General features: G+C 30.8%; 1 protein-coding gene across 3 annotated transcripts; it reads right to left on the bottom strand.

Moving 5' to 3' along the window:
• Positions 1–3652: 3652 nt before the first annotated feature.
• On the bottom strand, positions 3653–22423 carry LOC106786771 (rho-related BTB domain-containing protein 1). 3 transcript variants are annotated; one of them, XM_014748531.1, is made up of 16 exons: positions 20889–21195; positions 20563–20682; positions 10482–10851; positions 10206–10309; positions 9722–9919; positions 8430–8637; positions 8064–8306; positions 7668–7753; positions 7387–7513; positions 7124–7258; positions 6361–6384; positions 5538–5691; positions 5096–5226; positions 4723–4965; positions 4466–4614; positions 3653–4070 (listed from the first exon to the last, which is right to left on the bottom strand). In XM_014748531.1, the coding sequence occupies exons 3-16, from the start codon at positions 10659–10661 to the stop codon at positions 3809–3811; spliced, it is 2244 nt and encodes a 747-aa protein (XP_014604017.1). In that variant the 5' UTR covers positions 10662–10851; positions 20563–20682; positions 20889–21195; the 3' UTR covers positions 3653–3808. The 3 variants fall into 3 exon arrangements, with proteins under 3 accessions (XP_014604017.1, XP_014604016.1, XP_014604018.1); XM_014748530.1 differs by lacking the exon at positions 20889–21195 and adding an exon at positions 22312–22423 and having other exon boundaries at positions 3661–4070; XM_014748532.1 differs by lacking the exon at positions 6361–6384 and having other exon boundaries at positions 3661–4070.
• Positions 22424–23832: the final 1409 nt, after the last annotated feature.

The following is a 23832-nucleotide window of genomic DNA, read 5'->3' as shown; positions in this document are numbered from 1 at the left end:
TTTACGCGTAATTATATTCAAGATTATTATTATTATTATTATTATTATTATTATTATTATTATTATTATTAATATTAATATTAATATTATTTACTTCGACGTTTTGAATTTCGTTAGAATTAAATGAATCCGAATATGATTTAATGATGATTTGATCCGATGTTGTGTGCCCATGACGAATAATGAGTATCCAAAATGAACTATTATTATTATTATTATTATTACTATTATTATTAGTATTAATTCATCAATTAATCGATTAACGATCGATCTTCTTAAGTTCTCTGTTTTTTTACTGCGCACGAAAAGAAAAAAAAAAAAACGAACAATTAAACTCGTATTATTATTTAATAAATTTCTTCTTTTTTTTTTTTTTTTTTTTTCTTTTTTCGTTAAAAACCTCATCATCACGTTTAACACGTTTCTTTTCTCGTGCAAGGATCATAATACGCGGATTGGCGATTAAAAAGGGCGCGAATTTTCAAGCTTAGTTTATAATATTACCATTTTAATTACTAAAAATCCTATGTGCGAACTTTTACAAACGTGATATCCCTTTTTCTTTCTTTTATCATACATTCATTCTATCTCTCTCTCTCTCTCTCTTTATTGTTCGTTTTGGTTTCTGTTTTTTTGTTATCACTATCATTTTAAGCTTAGTCAATCGTTAATCGTAACCGATAGACACCCATAATCGATATGTTACAATTGTCGTAGTTTCATCTCTCTTTATGTGAAAATATCATTCCAAATATCACTTACTATTATAAGATTTTTCAATATCTTTTTTATTAAATCTCGATCTTTAAAAACCTTCTTTTTAAAATTCCTAATTTCAAGACGTTTAGAATCTCACTGAACTTTCTTGTTTGTGTGTTTTTTTTTTCTTTTTTTTTATTAATATTATTCCTACATCCCTTAAGCAAGGAATTGAGATTAGTATAATCGTGCTAAAAAAATGTGTGGTTTATTTATTTATCTTTTTTTTTTTTTCTTTCTTTTTCTTCTTTTTCTATAATAATATTTCATTATTCGGATGGATATTTCAATCGATAACATCTTGAAATTAGAAAATAAAATCGACGATTCCTTGCACTCGAAAGAGACTCGTGCTCACGTTTACGCGATTACGTTATTTATTTATTTCAATATATATATATTATTAATGAATATGGTTTGGGCCCAAGGAAAGTGGAGAAAGGGGGGGGGGAAGGATAGGTAATTAGGATGAACGAGATGATAGAATTTTGTGATGGTGGATAATGGAACGATTGAAGTGTGGGTGGGTGGATTGGTTGGTAAAATATGCAGGGCTCCACGTATTTTAATTATTCGTCAAAATTCGAATGAAAAATTCGCACAAACTTAAGTGGTAAAACGACTTTCTTACTCACTTATACGATACACTTCGTTTTTTTCTTTTTTCTTTCTTTCTCTTACATTTCTAATTTATGTATATCATTCCTTTATCGTACGTATGTAATTATGTATTCAAGTGTACAAGTATGCATGTATTGTATGTATTTATGAACGTGCGTAAGTATTTTTAAGTGTACGTACGCGTATATATGTATGTATTGGTGTATGTATGTATGTGTATGTATGTATGTATGTATGTATTTATTATTATAATAATAATCTATAACACTATTGCTCGTTTACTTCAGTCTGACGCGCATAATTAACGAAAATCAAATGATTTCGCATAATCGTAAGTCAAGATATACGTATTAATTATAATATACCTTTTTTTCAAACGTCCGTTGAGCTTACCAGCCATGATTTCTTTTAATCATATTTTTCTATATTAATTTTATTACATTATTATATTCACACACACATTTTTAAACTTTACGCTCGTCCATTTGTTTTTCCTCGTTTCATTTGTTAAAATTCTATATTTTAAAAGATACTATTTAACTTGCATTGAACGTCCTTACGATCGTAAGGGTTTCTTTCAATTCTTCGTAAGACAATAAAACGGGTTCATGACTATCTAATAAAAAGATAATAACAATAATAATAATAATAATAATAATAATAAGAAGAAACTGATATTTATTTGATCAATATTTTTAAGCATTCTTGATCAGTTACTTTGTTAAATTAATGGTCAGTATATGTAGAAATATTTTATTTATTATAAATCATAAATTATTTCTTGTCAATATTTTAATTGATGATCAATGTTTATAACAGAAATAGGATTGCGTTTCGTGGTATCGTCAAAGTTGAGTCAGTATTAATTATTTATACAAAATGGATACTGATAATTTATTATAAATACTGACCATTTATTTAAAATATCGAATAAGAATATGTCGATATAAAATATTGAACCAATAAATAGCAAAATAATAATAATAATAATAATAATAATAATAATAATAAAGAGCCCGTTGCAATTAATTTTCTAAATCCTCGTTGGACGATGTTGCCAGTCTCGATTTCTCCAAAACGAACGGCAGGATTCGCAGTTTATTTTATTTTGTTTGTTTGTTTGTTTGTTTGTTTATTTATTTATTTTGTTGTTTATGGTTTCGATTTTTCCCCCATTCTTTCATTTAATTCGTTTCATCTATCTCTCTTTCTTTTTCTTTTTTACTTTCTTTCTTTTTTTCCTATCTAAATATTTCTTTCTTATATCTTTTTCTCTTTCCCCTTCCAAAAAAATATATCATCCATCAATCGTCATTTTGCAAAAGGAAAATCTTTCTTACAGACAAATAACGCACTCTAGCGAATTTGATTGTTTTACAATTTCGATCGAGGCGTTTAACAAACAGGAACTTTTTCTTTTTTCTTTTTACGAATTATTATTATTATTAGCACACGCGCGTCTTTTTAATTGACGCGCTCAAAACGTTTCAAATTGATTACACCAGTTTGTTGTCTGTGTTTCTCACGTGGAAATCGCGCAACCAACAAAACAAGGCGCGAACGTTTTCAGAAAAACGAATAAGTGTATGCGAGTCAAACGTATGTATATGTGTGTCTCTTTGTGTGTGTGTGTGGTGTGTGTTTAATGAGTATGCATGTATGCATACTCATTAACATTTCTTTGAAAAACATTTATCAATATTATTGTTTTTGTTGTTATATTTGTTTAATTCTTTTCACTTGTCAAAGTCATCGTCATCATCATCATCATAATCATAATCATAATCATCTATTAAAAATCACGTTAATTACTTTCTCTGTGTCGATTATAAACATTTTCTTCTTCTGTTCTTCTGTTTTTTCTTTTCCCCTTTTTAATTTCTTCTTCATCTTCTATTTTTCGAAACGTCACTCACGAAGGGGTAGGCGTGAGGGGGGTAGGTGGTAGAGTCGGGGGTCAGAAAAAAGTAGAGACGCTTCGAAATGTTCATCGAAAAGAAAATTGATCGATAATAATTAAAATCCTGCGAAAAAATTTGCGATTCTTTTCTCATCTTATCTTATCATTTCTTTTCTTTACTTTTTTATCTTCGTAAATATTCGCAAACGTACGCGTTCGTCGCGTTTGTTTGTCTCTTGCTCCTTTATTTTTTCTTTACGTATTTTCTCTCCTTCTATTCGTTATTTTTCTTTATCCCTTTTATTATTTTGTTTTAAATTTTCTTTCGCGGGCGCGTGGATAACGCGACATTTGTCGTTAAATTTATTTGTCTTTTTTAATTTAATCGGTTTGTATACTTTTTTTTTTCGTACCTTAAGTATAAATCTGTAGGAGTATCAAAATGGTAAAAATGGTGCAAATGAAGACCAAGAGCACAGGTAGAATCAAAATGAATCTGACGGAGCGGCTTAAGCCGCTTGGCTCTTGTCATACGGCCTGTTGTTGTTCACCGGATTCCGTTGATGCATCGAAAAGGGGACGTTCCGCTGCTTGTTGTTCGGTGGATGATGCGGATGCACCGCCGCCATTATTACTGGCGCCATTGTTCGTACTTTCGCGTCTTGTTTTACTAGAGCCGCCTGAGAAACACAAGCAAACCGATTGATTCCGATTTCTTTTCAACGTTGGTTTGTTCTCCCGAACCTGTTCCGCCAAACATTTTTGATAATAATCGTAATCCTTCAGATACCTGTTGTAAACAAAACAAAAAAAACAAACACTGCATTTAATATTTTGTTTGAGAAACAATTAAATTAAATTTGTTAATTGTACACGATCGATATATACTTTACAATATAGTATAACACATCTATAATAATTATTATTAATTTAATTTTAAAATGTGTTTACACTTATTTGTTATAATATAATTATACAGGGTGGTCCACCAATTGTTAGCATATCAAATATTTCCGTTATTTGTTATATTATATTGTTATATATAAAAGTTATATGCCATGAAGAGAGATACATAATTTAATGTAAATATTTTTTGCTTGAGTGTATGACGTACGTATAACTCAAGATCATACAAGATTGGTGGACCACCCTGTATACAAAATAAAAATAATAAAAATGACGTACCACACTGGGGGCCATCGATGTTCGTTCAAATATTCTTGATTTTCTGGATGAAGTAAACGCACGCTACGCGGTGACATCTTACAAAGTTTATTATAATTAACGCATAGATGATTCATACACCAATCCGCTAATTGATCCGCGTTGTGTAACTATAGATTTCAACAACAATAAAAATACGTTTAGAAAAACTTGTGATTTATAGGTGAGGAGAGAAAAAAACAAAATCAAAATCGTATCTCTGAATTTATTTGACCTACCTTGCACGGTTCCAAAAGTCTTAAACAATTTTCAACGGCCTCGTTTCCTTCGTTCTGCGAAAGTCTTTTAAGATCCTCGATAACTCTGCTTTCAACTAGATTAACCAATCTCGGCAAACACAATCTATTCGCTAATTCCAAAAGATTCAAACACCTGGCCGAAGAAATAGCTGGTACCTCGTCCGTGTACAAATAACATAGTAACTTGTGAAACGTGTATTCTCTTACACCGGGAAATACTATCTGCGATTACACAAATAAAAATAAGAATTATTATTAAAAATTGTTTCACTCCCAAAACCCTCACTCCACCTCCTCCCACCCTTCTCTCTCTCTCTCTCGTATTATGATTTAAATTAAAAAAATAACATACGATTTTGGCACTGCTCTCGCGAAAATCACCGGAAAACATTGCTTTCATGACGTCGCATCGAGCAGTTAGTATAGCACGATGAGCTGGCATACTACCGTCGTCCAATTCGAATACAACATCGGCAAACAATCCTAATTTTTTTGTAGATCAACAGAAAAAGAACGATTAAAATAATATCTTATTTAAATTTAGGGATAGTAATGTTAATTATTAATCTTAACATTAAATTTTCACGGACTGAACTAATTTGACTCATTTCACATTTTTTTGTTACAATATAAAACTTGAATATATTATTTTTTTTTAAATAAATATTAATTCCTTCTTACTACCCCTTTTTTTTCTTTTCATTCAAACAATGTTTGTAAGTTATTAAAAAATAGTGAATAAAATATCCGTGTAAATCTAATGTTAAATATATAATTAAATGACATAATTGTACCTTGTTCAAGACAAATATCCTCGAGTCGTTGTCTAACCACTTGTTTGTAACGATTATTTAGATCACTGTTAGCAAATTGTTCACGAGTTTGTATGGTGCCAAGTACCATAAGTAATTGTGGTAGTTCGAGGAATTCGGCTGCTTGTCTGATCTCCTGAAGTAAATAAACATCCCATGTTTTAATAATTAAATCCCTCTCTCTCTCTCTCTCTCTCTCTCTTTCTTTCTTTCTCTCTTTTTCTCTTTTTCCATAAATATTAATTTCGTAATGATGAATAAACGATGATGATCGATATGAATTTTATTCAAGACCTCATCCACGATAATTCGATGACTATGATAGAAAATAGTCCATGCAATTATGATTCAGCTCTGTTATTATTTTTATTACTAATTTTTTGGTTATTAAATTAACCGTTAATAATTCATGCTGATCTAACAATGATCATGATCGGGTATCCAACGATTATTCATTTTTTTTTCTTTTTTCCTACGGTAAAAATACGTTTGACCTTTGTTTCTATGGGTAATTTTTGATATTAACGAAAATCTAATATAATTAATCTGGAAAGATGTTTTGTTGATATTTTAAAATGGGAAAGAAAAGAAACACATGCCTTAGATGATATTATAATTTTCTTTCGAATGGGTATTATATTATTATTCTCACACACTCGATGAAATGATTCTTCTATCATAAATATATGCGTGCGTGCTCTCGTGCTTATGCGTGTGTGCTCGTACGTGTAATATATATATATATGTATGAGTGTGTTTAAAATGTCACGTGTGTTTGTCAAACGAATTTGTTCTTAGTACTAACCAGTAATAGCCCAATAGGAGCTGTCTGAAAGAATACAGCCGCGTTAGTTTCGTGTTGTTGTTTTTTTTTCATTTTGTTTAAATATTTTTTTCACTAATATAAAATCTTAATCTTTTTCTCTTATTTTTTGTTTTGTGTGTATTTTTTTTCTCTCTTTAGATTCGATCCTACATTTGATTGACGTTGTCGTTCGTTATTATCGTTTAAATCGTGTCGAAATAAATAGATAAATTGAAAATATCCCGTAATTGTGTGTATATAAAAGAGTATAGTGAAAGTAATACCCTTGGTGTTATTTAAATATCATCGTTAGATCGAAATTAAATTAATGCAATTAGAATTGATTACAGGTCGAGTTCAAAAGTCTTTTTTTAGATTTTTTTAGAGAAAGATTTTTCTCTAAATTATTATTTCAATTCAATGTGAGATTTCATATTCGTGTTCAATTTTGGGGCTAAATTTTTATCTCATTGTAATATCTGCAGATAACTACTACTACTACTACTATTACGAGTTAAGTAGAAAGATAAATCTCGAAAAGGTTTTGGCAAAAAAAAAAAAAAAAAAGAATGGAAATAATTAATAAATTAATTAATTGTTCACACAAATAGTTCGTGGAAAACATTTTAGATCACAATTAGAAATTTTTTAGTTGAACCTTCGTTAAAATATAATAAAGAGTTGTTTCCTTGTTTCTCTTTTCTTTCAATCATTCGCATTGGATGTACCTTTTCTGATAAAATATTCTACCGACCCAACGTACTTGTAGATCGTGATACCGTTTATCCAAGCTGCCTGTGTAGATGAACTGCAAACATTGCTGCATTGCTTGTGGCGTAATTAGCTTCGAAAGTGTCACCACTGTAGTTGGTTGTTGTACACCGTTAGAATTTTCACTCTATATGATGTTTCGTGAAACAGAAATAGAAAAAAAAGAAAAAAAGGGTGTATAAATATTTCAAGTTTCTAAGATAATCGCGAATAAATGTTTCCCCCCCCCCAAAAAAAAAAAGAAAAATCAATTACCATGGACACCCGTATATTTTGAAAAGCAGGATGATTTAATTCCCTCGTAGCACCGTTGGCTTTTCTTTGATTATCCATCGTTGGTAAAACTTGGAAACTCGATCTTCTTTTCAATTGTTCCCATACTCTAAAAAAATATATAAATATATATAAATATATATATAATATAATAATATATATAACATATATAAAGAATATCTTGTAAATCAAATATCACGAATAGTATAGGAATATATAAGAATACGTGTATGTGTGGTCATGGATTTGAAAGATTAACTCACTTTGAGGGTTTGCTTTGATCAATGCGAATGAGGCATTCGGTATCGTCGTTAAAATCACCGACAGTTGCCTCGCCGAAAGTACTGACCTAATTGCACATCGAGAACAATATAAAACAAGTATATTTTGATTTATTATTCTAATTAGAAATTTCTTTTATTTATGTTTTTACCTATACAAAAGTTACGTATATTTATAATAATCGTAGAAGAAAAAAAAAAAAACAGGCTATTAGTTTTATCGGGTTGGTATTTTTAAACGATATTTATTTTCTTTTTTTTTTAATATATCTACTCTCTCTCTCTCTTTATAAAATAATTTATATTATTTAATACTTGTGATCATATTTATTTAACAAAATATTGGCAAAAGAAAATACGTTCATAACGTTATCTTACCATACTGGATTCGCTTGAACTTCTCGGTGTATGTTCGTGGGCAAGTTCAGTTGAAAATAGTCGATGAAATGCAGGCGAAGCTGCAGCTAATAAACATCGATGCGCCGGAAATGTGCAATTGCCTGTTATTAATGTGACATCGGTGTGAACTGGCTTTGTCCATAATGTTTTCATGTTTTCTTCATATGTACTGGCTGTTAGGTAAACTTCCGGTGGTACTGGTTTAGGTGGACAAAATGGTGCCTAAAATAAAAAAAAAATAAAAAGAAATAATAATAATAATAATAATAATAATAATTAATTATTTTCAATTTAGAGCCGTATATATATTATTTTTCACAATATTAAATAATAATCATTATTTACCTGAAGCAAGGGCCTTTGTACCCTTTTTAAATTAGTCATCCAAAAACGTTGTTGTCTTCTAGCAATTAGGGCAGCACGTATAGAATTTTCGAAAACTTCGTTGACACCATAATAAGTGAATACACTTGTCTCGTAATAACACACGCCTAATTCACGTGCTACTGCTCTTGCTTGATCAGGCATGACCAAATCACTTTTTCTCGTAGCCCTAAAATTCATTAGAAAAACAATATCAAATAATAATCATCAGTTGATTAATAAATTACTCTATTTATATAAAAGTTTGGTCCCCCACCGCCTTGGAAATAATTATTGAAAAAAATAAAAAAGAAAAGAAAAGAAAAGAAAAGAACAAACATCCAGAATAATATTTTCTCGCTTGCTTTCTTTCTTCCTTCTTTTTTTTTCTTCTTTTTTTTCTTTTCTAAAGTTTATCATCGTTAAAGTGAATATACGTGTATTCGCAAGAGAATAGCTAAAAGTCGGGATGAACTTTGGACAAATTCTCGTGGGAGAGGAAAAGTATGGTGATATACAATGACGTCTAACAAAAGATTTGATATTAATTTAGTCTCAAACACTCTCGTTCTCGATTTATCCGATGTCAATGGAAATTCTTTTTCTCTCTTTTTCTCTCTCTTTCTCTCTCTTCGACGTCATTGGTGAGAAGAGGAAAGTGATAAACCAACGAAGACTCCCCAGGAATCAATACTTTGACATACTTTACTATTAAAGTGTTCAATATTCGAAGTTACATCGAATAATCTATGTGTATATATATATATATTCGAATGAATCTTCTATGATATTCTGTAAATTATTTTTCAAACACTAGGGAAATATGTCCAAATATCAGATGGTTTTTCTTAACATTATCGGTTAAATATGTTTCTTAAAATATACTACAGATTGATTTATTATCATGATTTTATTTTTTCGTTGAATACAATAAATTTTTCTCGAAATTAAATGGATCGTATATGAAATTTTCTTTTTTCAATAATAAATTCTTATGTTCGAACAATGTTGATTGATATGAAATGTTCATAGACATTTTAATTATAAAAATAACTAAACCCGATATTTATAGATACTCGATTCGTATTGGTTCGTTTTCGTTATTTTTCTTTACTTGTCAGAGAAAAAGAGATAGATATGTATTAACGGAAATCGAATAGCAGGTAAGGAAATCACATTATTTCATAGTAATCGATTGAAAGTGGATAGTAGGTAATAGTTACATATATGTATATGTATATATACACAGAGAAATATGTTAACTTGTAACTTACCTTACGAAAGGACTACGATCGCGGAAGTAATTCAAATAGGTTTCATCTCGATACATATATCGTAAATCGTTTTTGCATCCAACCAATAAGACCGGTGTTTGGGGACAAAATCGACGTATTTCTGGATACCACATTGCTTTGCAGTTTCGTAAAGAAACGGGATTTGTTATGGAGAAACATAATAACACCACGTCGGATCTGTACGTAAAGATTAATGCACACAAATTTAATATCAAATATTAATCATTTATTTCGCGCGAGTTGTATTATTTTATTTTTCTTTTTTTTTAAAAGAATTTTAAACAAACGTTAATCTCTTTGCCATAACTTTGACGAATCTTACTCGCCGTGACAATTATTTTAAATCGAACGAACGCAAGTCAAACGTAAACGTCACAGAATTTCGTCGGAATTAAAATGATATACGACAAAGGATTTAATATTCTATTTTTGAGTTAATCAAAATTATTTGTAAAAGACTAACCTGCCGTAGGCAAATCTACGATCCTTTTCGTGATCCCCAAATGTATCCCAAAGGCGTAATGAAACGTTTACGTTGTCTACGACTTCCCACGATCGTTCCAATACCTAACAATAATAATTATGATAATAGGATCTATTATCATAGATCGTCAAACAGATATTATAATATAATAAAATATATATTCATCATATTATAACTATATATATATATATATATATAAAATAAATAAATCAATCACATATATTATAATAATTAATAATAATATATAAGACTTACGTCTTTATAAATCCGATACTGATCAATTGCCCAAACAGTTGGTACATGAGTAGTCAACAATTGGGAAAGGGAAACGTGTTTGTTGCAAGCTCTAGCACATATCAATCTGGTCTTTCCGACTGCTGTGTCACCCACGACCACGCACTTGACCAGTTCCTGGTGCGGCTGCTCATTGTCCATCACCGGCAATCTCCCTTTTTCATCCAATATCCTTTTTCACGTGCCAGATCGTCCGAATACGGAGCTACCGTAACCGTAGTTGTCACCGATACTTCTTTGGTTAACCAACACGAACACCACATTCGATTTTCGACCTACTGTCGATCCAAATCTTCCTCCCCTTTTGTAGATTATTTCTTCGAGAAATAATCTACGTAAAATATAACAATCAAATATATATTATATGTTACCGTTAAAAAAGAAAATGTAGAAATCAATTATCTAAGTAATATGCAGATTAACTAGGGTGATCCGTTAAAGTGTTGAAAATTGTTGCATTTCTTAAATTACTTATGTTAGATAATCTGCACATTATTTATTAACCATTCGTTTAATGTAAATGAAAATAAGATCTTCGATGGAACAACAATAAGTTAATTTTTTAATTATCCAAAAATAATTATTAAAACAATATTTAAAAAAAATATACGGACACAATGAATACAATATATGTGCCTATAATTATGAAAGTGGTCTAAGTCATATATCTCTTGTTTCGAGATATTTAAAGGATTACATTTGAATATTAAATGAATTCTATATAATATTGAAATAACAAATACTATCTAACCGTTCATTTTTGACAATATCGTGAAAATTACATTGAATTAATTTAGTTTAAAATAATGTGATATGTGACATAACTAATAAACTCATATTTTTTTTTAATTTTGACTTAAAACCACTTTCATAATTATGTGGGCACATATATGATTAGAAGAATTGATTAATAATTATGATATTCATTTATTTTAATATAATATATACTCACGATTATTATAATATATGTATACACTATTATACATATACGCGAAATAATTGAAATCTAACGTAAGAAAATTGTCGTGCATCTAATCGCGAAGAATCTGAACTCTCTATTAAAATCTTAATGCAAGAGCTCTTTTGGAAAATATTTTGGGATCTGAAATACGAGTATTAGCCAGTTTTGATAACCGGTACAATCCGATTCACGTGCACGTGAAATAGACAAATTCTAACATAAAATTCGTCAACGGAAAATAACCGACCAACGTGATATTAGATGACGCGGATATTTTAGGCACGATTCTTAACGGATTTACATTTAACATAAGACTGTGTAGTAGTGCACATAAACTCGGTATGCCTATTGATTTCGTTACCTCCTTCTTTACTCCCCTTTTCCCCCTCATCCTCCTCCTCCTCCTCCCCCCGTACCCCGCCTTTTAATGTGTGTCTCGGTTTCCTTATATTTAGAATCGAACCCTTCGCAACTTAAATCACCTTAACCCTGAAAGACAACACTCGCACCGGTGTACGGCCTATTCGATTTTTTTTTTTTCATATATATAGATAATGCACTCACGTATGTGTGTGTGTGTGAGTACCTGTACGTGGAGAAAAAATCTGATTACGATTAAAAAAAAAAAAAATTGAAAGATATCTCGTTTGTTCGAATATTATATTTTGTAAAAGTCGTTACGCTTATATATATATTTCTCGAAACTCGTGATTTCTTTTAAAGGATATTGTGTGTGTATATATATATATACGTTTATATATATATATATTCGTGTTTAAGATAATTCATCTTTGTATTATTAATTTACTCGGGAATGGGATCACACGGGATGCCTAACATTCATGTCGAACTTATCGATTATGAAAAGTTAGAAAATAAATTTCCGGTGTCTATTAATACCGAGATTACTTCGTTTATTTCCCTATGATCATATAATATCTTATAAAAGAAAGAAATAAAAATATAGTTAATTAGATAGATAGATAGATAAATAGATAAAAAGAGAGAAAGAAAAAAAGAGAGAGAGAGAGAGATAGGTAGAAAACGTTAAGGTATCGTCAAAGATAAAAAAAACAAATTATGACTCAACCCTCGTCAAATTTTCTTTATTTTTAATATCGACAAACAGATCTCGCAGACCTATCATGTAATCTCGTATTTTTTCATCATCAAACTGTAGATAATCAAAGTAATAATATCGTAGAAAAGTTTCGTGAATCAGGCCAAGCTTAGAACGAGGACGAAACTAGACGATAAATGAAAAAAAAAAAAATAATCACCCTCGCGTGTTTTAATATTCACCGATTAGTCGAGTTATGATTTATATTAATAATAAAGATAGTAATAATACAAAGAACACAAAGAAAAAAGAAAGGTAAAAGTAACGTCATTTAATGTGTAATTTTTCGTTATCATTTTTTAACACATATTACGCGTATGTAAAATAAAAAAAAAATATTAAAAAATAACAATTCCGACCCAGGATAAGAGAGAATTATTATTTTTATTTATATTTATTATTATTTATTTTATCTTTATTTCTATCGATAGACAAGTTAATAGTCAGTGTGCCAGGTGACGTCAATCTATGCATACACAGACAGACATACCTGTAAATGTATTACACACACACACATATGTATATATATAAATTACGTCAGATAGTTTATACGGGAGAAAAAAAAAACGAAAGTTTATTCGTCCGTTTAATATTCATTTGACGATAAGTTATTTTTAACAAGGACACCAAGAGTAATATAATTCGAGCTTGCAAATCGATCGAAATTCATTATCCAAACGAGAGATATGAACGAGATAACACAAATGTTTTAATACCTTCATTCCCTCTAATGGATTATTCGAAAAATACGAAAAAATTAAAAATAACAATCGTATTGAGAAAAATCTCACGTTGATCGTATAAAATACTGTTATCGTGTTTAATTTTTTCTTTGCTGGTCGGATCAATGACTATTCTAAAAGTGTAAAGTTATTGTGTATGCATTTATATCAAAGCTGTCGAACATCGTTGAAAAGGGAAAGATAATTAACGAGCTAGTGGCCTACTTTTCCTAATTAAATCTTTCGTTTTAGTCTTACGGTATAATTGAATCCTGAATTCGTTTCATTTTACGTAAATGAGTCTCTTTCTTTCTCTCACTCTCACGCTCTCTCTCTCTCTCTCTCGCTCTCTTATTTTAGTGTGTCAAAGAGACGAAATTATAATTTATTATGCTTTCAAATGAAGGGTCCCTAAGTTAATGCATCTATCTTTCTTTCTCATTCTCTCTCTCTCTCTTTCTCTTTCTGTTTCGCTATGCATCGGATTGAACCATAACTAATATCAAAATTTGTAATTGTTTATTAATAATTGTACTCGAGATACGATTCTTAATTATTTTATATCTAAATAAAAATTTGTTAATGTTGTTGTTTTTCTTTTTTTAATTGAAAAATCTAACATCGGTTGTTAATAAATTCGATTTATACGGAAAGGTACTCAGAACTACTTTGATGAGTAAATTAAGTTGAAACATTTAAATTAACAAAAAAAAAAGAGAAGACAATGAGTATTTTTTGGGATTTTACGTTTGGTTTTCTTTATATCGTCGATGATTCATCGAACAGTTAATAATAATACAATAAATATTATTTGTAATTTAATGCTTTTAAATTCAATGTATCTTTTTAAAATAGAACACAATGATTTCAAAATTATGAGATACATGCGATTAAAGTTGAACAATATTTTCGTCATATTAAATATTGATACGTTTAACAATACAACTTGACCCATATATTCTATTTAACGATAAAGATGAACATTCGTTTTTAATCGGTGTTCGGTGGAAAAATACAATTCCTAAAAAGGAAGTAACAAAAAAAAGGAAAAAAGGCAGAAGCAAAAATGAAGAAGAAAAAGAAAAAAGAAGAAGAAGAAGAATAATTAATAATTTTCCGAATGTATTCGAAATACAAATATTTGTCGGATAACCGTAAAAGCAAGCTTTCCATCCGCGTTTATCAAGCAGCCCTATCGATTTTCAACCACGTCAGGATTACGTGGCAAACTGCGTTTTTCGTCCTTGTCGTTGTTATACATATTGCGGAAACTTCACGGTCGAAAAGTGCGACACGTATCCGCGACATTTATACGCTAACACTGTGACACGTGTGTTTTTTGTGTTTTCATTTCGTTCCGTTTATAAGGAAAACGTCAAAACAAAAAAAAAATCAAGAAAAAACAAACGTCAATTACAACTCGACTTGAGTATTGTTACTCTATTACTATTACTATTATTACCATAACCATACTATTTCGTTACTAATCATTCTCTTCTTGGATTCTATAAAGAATGGGTTGCTGTTAGTGCTGCTGCTACTGCTGCTGGTTGGTTGGTTGGTTGTTGTGGATATGCTCCAATTTGACCTACTTTCTACGCACACGTTTTCAATTTCCGTATATACTATTTACACACACATACATACACACATACAAACACACTGATACACTGGTCGAATCCTTTCAACATTAATTGAAGGATATAGGACCTACAGAAGGAATTGTACAAAAACAATATCTTCTAATTAAATATTTGATTAGTTTTTTTAAATCTATAGTATTCATTTGTCAAACGTATTTGATTGTTGGTTAAATATGCACACACATAACTTACAGGGAATATTAAATATTACATTTGTAAACGATTATATTTTAAATATATGATATGTTAAGAATAGTTATTATGTTCAATTCATATTTTTTCTTTTTTATAAATTTAAGATAAGATTTCTTGTGTTTTGTTTTAAAAAATCTTAATTAAAATATCATTATATAAGTTTCATTTTTTCTATTTCCATAAAAATGTATACAATTGTTTGGAAAATGGTCAAACAATATTTTCTGCAAGTTTTTATTACGAAATTCAATAAAAAGAATAATCGATTGGATAGAATATATAATAGTTGTTGTCATTGATAACGCGTTGGCGAGTAAACAAACATGTCCGATGCAGAAGAAAATGCACGCATGAATTAGCCTGTCCTGGACGCGTTCCTTGAATCAATGGATTAAATGGGCAGAAACGACGTGTTAGTAATTGTGCACTCGCTTCATAAACAGGAGTGCAATGAGAGACCCTGACTAGAATATGATGGAACACGAAAGAAAGAGAGAGAGAGAAGAGAAACTTCATGAATTGCATATCAATTTGCCTTTTTTCTACCCTTTCTTCAAACAAATTGAAAAAATTAAATACAATGAAATTCGACATTTAACAAGTTACGATTAATTTCTATATTCCAATTTTGTTCATCTATCTCGCGCTTTCAATTTCTTACAAAAATAATCCAAAGTATAATGCAAAACTTGACAAATGTGATTTCGATTCACACAAATCGAATATATTTACGATTAAAATGAACGATACAAATAAAAAAAAAATAAATGTAACAATAAGAAAAAAAAAAGAGATAGAAGTAATTGTATCGTGGAAATTCGCGAAAGATATCGGAAATTGTGCAAACCTTTTGAAACAAGAATAACTTGCCAATATACAGAAAGAAACAGATATAGAAACATACATACACAAAAAGAAAGCGATCAAAGTATTGAAATGAGCTTTCCTGTTTCGTTCAAACCTATGATCGATATTACATGTGAATCTATGTTGAATGTATTGCTTGTGACACGAGAATGGCCTGCGGAAACGTTTCCCGAAAGTTCTTAACGAACGATGATTAAACGAATGGAAAAAGAAAAAAAAATAAGAAGCATAGTCAAAGTCACTTAAAACAGGGCAAAAAATTTCACAGCAATATATATTTTCTTTATAATATATTATAATCTTCAATTTTTTTATTTTTTTTTTTTCTTAACGGTATGCACGCGATAAAATAAAACTTGTTATTGATTCGAAGAAATATGAAAGGAATGAAAGAAAATTATATATATATTTTTTTTTTTTTTAGAAGTTAACAAAAAGATGTAAGTTTTTTCAGGGAAGTTAGAAATATATCCTGATAAGGTTGCGAAGGAAATAAAAAAAGAAAATGAGAGGGAGAGAGAAAGAGAAAGAGCATGAAAGCTCGAACTGGCGCATTGCAGAACGCGACTCACGGAGAGGTCAGCATGTAAGTAAAGTAAAATAAAGTATTGGTTTGGCACAATAAATTCAATTATTTATATATAAAACGTTAAAAAAAGTCACTCGATAAATGTAGATATTTAAAAAAAAATGTATCATTCATTTAAATATATTATATATTACGAAAAATTGTGTTGTCAAATACGTGATAAAATAACGTCACATTCGTTTATTTGAATGTAAGAATTTAAAACAACCCGAAAAAAAAAATAACAATACTACTTTTTATTAAAATAATTCCAAAAAAAAAAGGAAGACTATATAATATATTAATTATTGAAGATACACGGTATCGATCGTTTATTTAAAAATATAAAACATTAAAAAGAGTTCTTCGAGTATATACGATAATATCAGTGTATTTATTAATTTAAAAAATCATATTCTATCATTATATTATTTATTGAACAACTCTCGATACTAGTATAAAAGAGGGATGGGGTAAACTTTGTGAAAAAGATAAAAAAGAAAAAAAAAGAAATAATATGTCAAGTAAATTGAAAGTTTTCTAATCTTCTTCTTCTTCTTCTTCTTCTTCTTCTTCTACTACTACTACTACTACTACTACTGTTTAATCTTATTCACTTTGAAATCAATTTTCTCTGAAGGACGATCCAAATATTGCGAATCCCGAGATCAACGGCGGGGTCCGGGGTCAACGAGCCAGCCTGCCAGCCAGATTAATTAAGTAAACGTTCCTCTTATTGTCGACCTCTTTCATCCGTTAATCACGAGTTGACGTTCTTGTTCTGTTCTATTCTGTTTTATTCTGTTCTGTTCTGTTCTGTTATGTTATGTTCTGTTATGTTCTGTAATGCGGAACGGGAAGAGTTACAAGCGGACATTTTTAAACGCTCGTCGCAACATTCCTATATGTATGTAGTAGTTGAGGGACGATTAACTGCACCAACAACGCCACTACCAACACAATATAATCTAACAAGTACAATCTAACTGTCTATTTTTCTATTTCTAGACTCCTTAGTATTTATTCTTCTTCAATTTATTCTTTTCTTTTTCTTTTTTTTTTTCTTTTTACTATCAATTTATAATACGTAACACACATGTATATATATATATATATGTTATCGTGGAAGATAGAAATTGAAGAATGTCAAGATTCGCATGGTGAAATGTCAACACGTATCAAACACGTCGAATATTTGAGTTTATTCTTATACCTTAACATTTTCAGACATATATAACTAAACGACCATGCGAATCTTGACATTATCCAATTTTGCTCTTTCACGATAACATATACTATAGATACTTTATCCGTTTTTTAAACATCAATTCTGAGTACTCGGAAAAATACGATAAAATAAAAGTTCTCCTGTATAACGCGTATAATATTATTTAAAAATAATAATAATCGTACGATAGAGGATAATATATTTTGAGTTACGTTTAACATGGTTTTAATACTAACATAAAACTAATTAAATCGTATATATATATCTTACAACAACGTGATCGATCGATCATCTTCTTTAGGGAGAGACAGAAACGCTCATATTTTCATCTTTTATTCACACTCGTTTAAGAAATTCATTCAGAAATGTTGTTCATCGTAAGAAGTGATGATATAAATGCAATTGGCTGATGCACAAACACACCAACACACACACACACACACATATTATATGTATAGTTTTATTTAAAGATAATTCAAAGTGAAGTTTGACGTCAGGAATTTATTTTTTCTTTTTGTTATTTTTCTAAATCTATCTCCTAATGTTCGCGTATATAAAAAATAGGTACATATATATATATATATATATATATATATATATATATATATATAAGTAGACGTATAGTTGATAGAATCCAAGAGAGTTATAACGATGCCACGTGACATTTCAATTGCTACTCGTCCGATCCGAGTTCGTGTAGTTAAAATGATCGATCCGAGACGATGATGATGCGGCAACAATCGAGCCTCGAACTTTTGCAAGCTTAGTATAGAATCCTTTTGATAAAGAAGATCATACTATCTCTCTCTCTCTCTTTCTTTTTAATCGATTCATACTCGTTCTAACAAGAATCCTCGAAAGATATCAATATACGTGTGGTATCATAATGTATATATCGTTCCCATGATAAGGAGGAACCATACGATAAAACAAAGTACGATAAATTTTAATATCAAGATTATTATAATATATATTTTTTAATTAGAAAAAAAAAGAAAGGAAAACACAAAAGGGGGAAGAAAAAAAAAATCAAGAGAAATCAATTAGTAAGGAAAGCAAAGTAAGTACTACATGGTACAGCTGATTCGAGGTTCGGTGCTGCATTGAAACCAGGGACGCTCTTGTTCGTTGTGAACTCTCTTATATAAGCTAAAAGAGAGAAAGAGAGAGAGAGAGAGAGAAAGAGAGAGAGAGAGAGAAAGAAAAAGATAGATAGATATATAGATGGATAGATAAAAGGAAAGAGAGAGAAGGAAAGAAGATATGAAAGATACTAAAAGACGATGGGATGCGGATGAATGAGAAAACGGTCTAAGAAAGAAGAAATAGAAAATTAATGTTTCCTGAATCATTTACATACTCCAATCGATCCTATTTTTTGAAAATAATTTTCAGAAAAAGATATATGTATATACCGAGATAAGTTTTAACGTAGGTTGATTGTGAACGGATCGATTGAAAACACAAATGGAAAATAAACGATGATCATCATCATTCGCATATTGTGCGATCATAAATTTTATCAAAGAGAGAGAGAGAGAGAGAGAGAGAGAGAGAGAAATATTAAATTAGATAGAATAAGATTGAGTTAAAACTAACATTGTTGTATAATACTTCAACTGTACTTCCAAACAACACACGTGAATTAAACTTCAGTTCTTTCTAACACACATATATATGTATACTCGTTCATACATATATTTATATCATTGACCAACGTTGTAACACGCGGGTTTTAACATACGTTTCACTTGTACACGTGTTTTCTCATTCTCATCTTCATTCTTTACGAATATTAATCTGATTAAATGAAAAACAAAATGAGATGTTTTACATTTTTTTTTTGTTAATATCAAAGTTATTCAATATTTATCTCGACATTATATTCATTCTCTTTTTCGTACTATAGTTTTTATTGTTTTTGTTTTAAGTATGTATATACACACACATATACACATATGTATGTATAAATAAAATTGGTGTGTCTCGAACGGATGTAAGTAAGGGTGGAAAGAAGGGGAGAAAAGCAATGAAACGATCGGAGTCTCGTCAACGACCGGGTCGACGTTCGTCCGTTCGACCTCGAAATATATACACACACACACATATACATATACATATATTATATAGATGCATATGTACATTAGTTCCAGACGTCCTACCCCAACTAAAAACGAAATGGTTCCTTCACTTTTTCATCGTTAATCTTTGGAAATGCGATATGTTAGATAGAAGTAGTGGATGTAGTAGTTTAGATTAAAAGAAAAAAATTACGTACACACGTACACGTACACGTAGATGAGTTTTTAGCCAGCTTGCGTGTTCTTATCGTATTATCAATCTATCAGTCACTTTCAAATGCGCGATTTGTACTAACCTCGTTGGTTTATTTCTTTTCTTTTTCTTAGTTTTTTTTTTTTTTTTTTTTTTTTTTTTTATTTTTCATCATTGTAATAGTGTATTAATATTATGTATTTGTGTAAAGATTAAAATCGATCTCGCGCAGAACGAAAGTTTGATAAAATTGATCCCCTTGGTGGCAAACAAGGATGATTGCAAATTTTTGCGAAACGAGAAAGAAATAAAAATAACAAACGATGTAGTAAAAAGTGCATAACGGGATTTTATAATAATATATAATATGCATACGTATTGCATATGTGTATCTCAAGCTATCGTAAAAATTTCAAAAAAAAGGATCATGCTCAAGATATAAATTATTTATTCTACAAGCTTACCCCTAATAATTGCTCGATGAAAAATGTCCTCGATTAATGAAACTTCCAATTTTCTTCAAATCAATTCTCCTTCCTTCTGTTTCTTCTTCTCGGGTCTCTCTCTTCTGACGTTTCCTTATTCTCAAATATAATAATAATAATAATAATAATAATAATAATATTAATGAAAAATCGTCTGTGTGTCTCACTAAGAAAAAAACAAAAGATAAAAATCAAATAAATCCAGTCAAACGTGAATTCTATTAACAAAATAATGAATCGTCCGTCCGAGTACGTCAGTCACAGTTTGTCTCGTGCCAAGGACACAAATGATGAAGGAAACCCACGGTGGTGGTGTGTGCTCGATAAAAAAGTCGAATACGTTCGTTCTCTCTCTCTCTCTCTCTCTCTCTATGTCAGGCACCTTTTTATTATATTTTTTTTCTTTTTTTTATATTAGCAGGCCACCTCTCTCTTCTTTCCCTTCTTTCGTTAAAAATAGCAACAATAGCCAATGGTATTCGCGCACTATGATCGTTGCGAATAGTAGCAGAAGTGGTGGTTGTGGTGGTAGTAGTGGTGCTGATGATGATAATGGTGGTGGTGGTGGTGGTGGTTGGTGGTGGTGGATAACACTGCTGCTGCTGCTGCTGCTACTACTGTTGCTGCTGTTGCTGCTGCTGTTGTTACTGATTCTGTTGCTGATCGAAGAAGAATAAGAAGAATAATAAGAAGAAGATGAGGATGAATAAGTGTCCCAACGGCGTCATATCGACGCACGTGTGCGTCGTCGTTCGGAGAATGCACTGTCGCTCTCTGGGAGAGAAAACGAAACGACGATGTTCGCGTTGTATTGTGCTGTGTCGGTGGAGACTCAACGAAATGAGATAGAAAGAGAAAAAGAAAGAGAGAGAGAGAGAGAGAGAGAGAGAGAGAGAGAGAGAGAGAGAGAGGGATACAGGCGTGTGTGCGCGCGCGCACGAGTCTGTCTCCCTACGTGCACGTATGTATCAAGAAGGTGGGAAATATAGGGGTGGGATGAAAATGGAATGAGGTTTTATTAACTTGTTATTTCGCGTGTTTTATGTCGTTTAAAAATTTTAAAGAAAATACAAGAAAAAATTCAACACAGAGAGATAGAGAGAAAAAAATTGTGAAAGAAATAAAAAAGACAGAGAGAGAGAGAGAGAGAGAGAGAGAGAGAGAGAGAGAGAGAGAGAGATGGATAGATACAAATGGACGTTACTTGTGTATAACGTGTGTCTCACTTAACAATAAGTGAGAAAGAATGACAGTAAGAGAGAGGGAGAGAGAATGAGAGAGTGAGAGAGGGGAAGAACCAATAAGATTGCTCTCTCAGATCCGCGAGTACACGGCAAACTGAACTGCAACTGAATGAACCCGATGTGACCCCTACGTTCCTCTCTACTACCCCCGAACCGCAGCCAAATTGTCTTGTCTCTCTTTCTTAAACGCCCCTCTTCTTCCTCCTCCTTCTTTCTCCTTCTTTTCTTTTCTTCTATCTCTCCACCCCTTCTTCTTCTTATTCCTCTTCTTCTTCTTCTTATTCTTCTTCTTCTTCTTTCTATTATCTTCTATTCTATTCTATTCTCCTCCCTGTTTTACCCCCTCAAGTTTTACAACCACCGTACGATATTTAAAACGAACACACTGGGTTATATATCTCTCTCTCTCTCTCTCTCTCTTTCTCTCTGTCTCTTTTATTCTCACGTATGGATAATGGAAATTGGCCGATAGCCAGGTACATACAACAAGCACGATCCTAAGAATTGTCACAGGTATAATTCCGTGTTGTTGAATTAGAATAGCAGTCTGATCTCTCCTTCAAAAATTCTTTTATTTTTATTTTTTTTTTTTTTTATTATTATTTTTGGCGTGTCTTTGCTTATTTTTTTTTCCTTTCCCGACGATACAAATTCCGTTATATTGTATATTACGATTAGATAATTTCAATTATTTGAATTAACTGGAAATTTTGTGTTATATGGAGAAATATATTAGAGAAAATATCTTTTTTTTTTTTCTATTTGTTTCTCTGCCTCTCTCTCTCTCTCTCTCTCTCTCTCTTTTTCTCTTTTATTTTCTTTCTTTCTTTATTACACGACGAACGTTGGTTAAACGTTCTCCTCGTCGTCGACGTCGACGTCGACGACGAACGTTCTCTTCTCTCCTCGTTTTCGAGCATGTCGCGCATGCTGAATTCACTGTGACGTCAGCAAAGGAAAAATCAATCCACCCTGTGTGCCGGCACTGCCGCCACACGGTGCACCGGACACTCTCTCTCTCTCTCTCTCTCTCTCTCTCTTTCTCTCTCTTCTTCTTTCTCTTTCCTTCTCTTGCTTGCTTGCTTTCTTTCTTTATCTACGTTTGCACCCCACTAATACTAACAAATCTTCAACGAAGATGCGACTAGTTCTCACAGTTATATTAACTTGACACACGAATGAAAGGTATGACCAATCGGGCAACTCCAATACAGTGTTTTCCATCTTTTTCTATCTTCTTCTAGATCTGTGTATGTACCTATGTGTGTGTGTGTGTGTAAGAGTATACGTGCGCGCGCGTCTTTGTCTATAGGATCGAGCATGTATTTACTTTTATCGGGTACAACGATTTAACTTGATTTTCTTTGAATTCGTGTGTGAACAACTTTTTTCTATATATTCAATTTATTTCGACATGATTATACGTATACCTAATCAATTAAATTACGCGATTGGTTCTAAAAATAATTGAATATTTATAAATGTTTCTCTTTCCTTTTGTTTTATTATATTTATATTATCTGTAATGCAAATTATTTTCAGATTATAATCTAACGTTAAATATAAATTTTGATTATTTTCTTTTTTTTTAAATGATTTTTTTTTTAAACTGTTACGATACACGTTTTCGCATGAACTCTTAAATACTGTAACGATCATTTATTTGTATTTATTTATTTATTATTTCATTCGATCAAATCGAATTAATATTTTTAAATAGATATCGTGATAATAATACGATCGCATAATTGTTTCACGTGTTTTTATGCAATAAACGTTGTAACATATACTTTTATATTACCAGACAATTTTTTATTACGATATGGAGAACGATACTTTTTTTTAATCGATTAATTAACGCTCGCGTTTGACGAGCCGCGTATACAATTGACATAATATGTAATGTCACGAAGAGAGGGGAGAGAGAGAAAAGTATAGAAAAAAATAGGGATGACCTTCGGACATCGTTTGTTGAATCATTTTGAAATGTTTAATAATGATGATC

The sequence above is a fragment of the Polistes canadensis genome, unplaced genomic scaffold (assembly GCF_001313835.1).
Source record: "Polistes canadensis isolate GaletaPanama2010 unplaced genomic scaffold, ASM131383v1 scaffold_81, whole genome shotgun sequence".
NCBI classification, from domain to species: domain Eukaryota; kingdom Metazoa; phylum Arthropoda; class Insecta; order Hymenoptera; family Vespidae; genus Polistes; species Polistes canadensis.
This window is presented reverse-complemented; position numbering and strand designations above follow the sequence as displayed.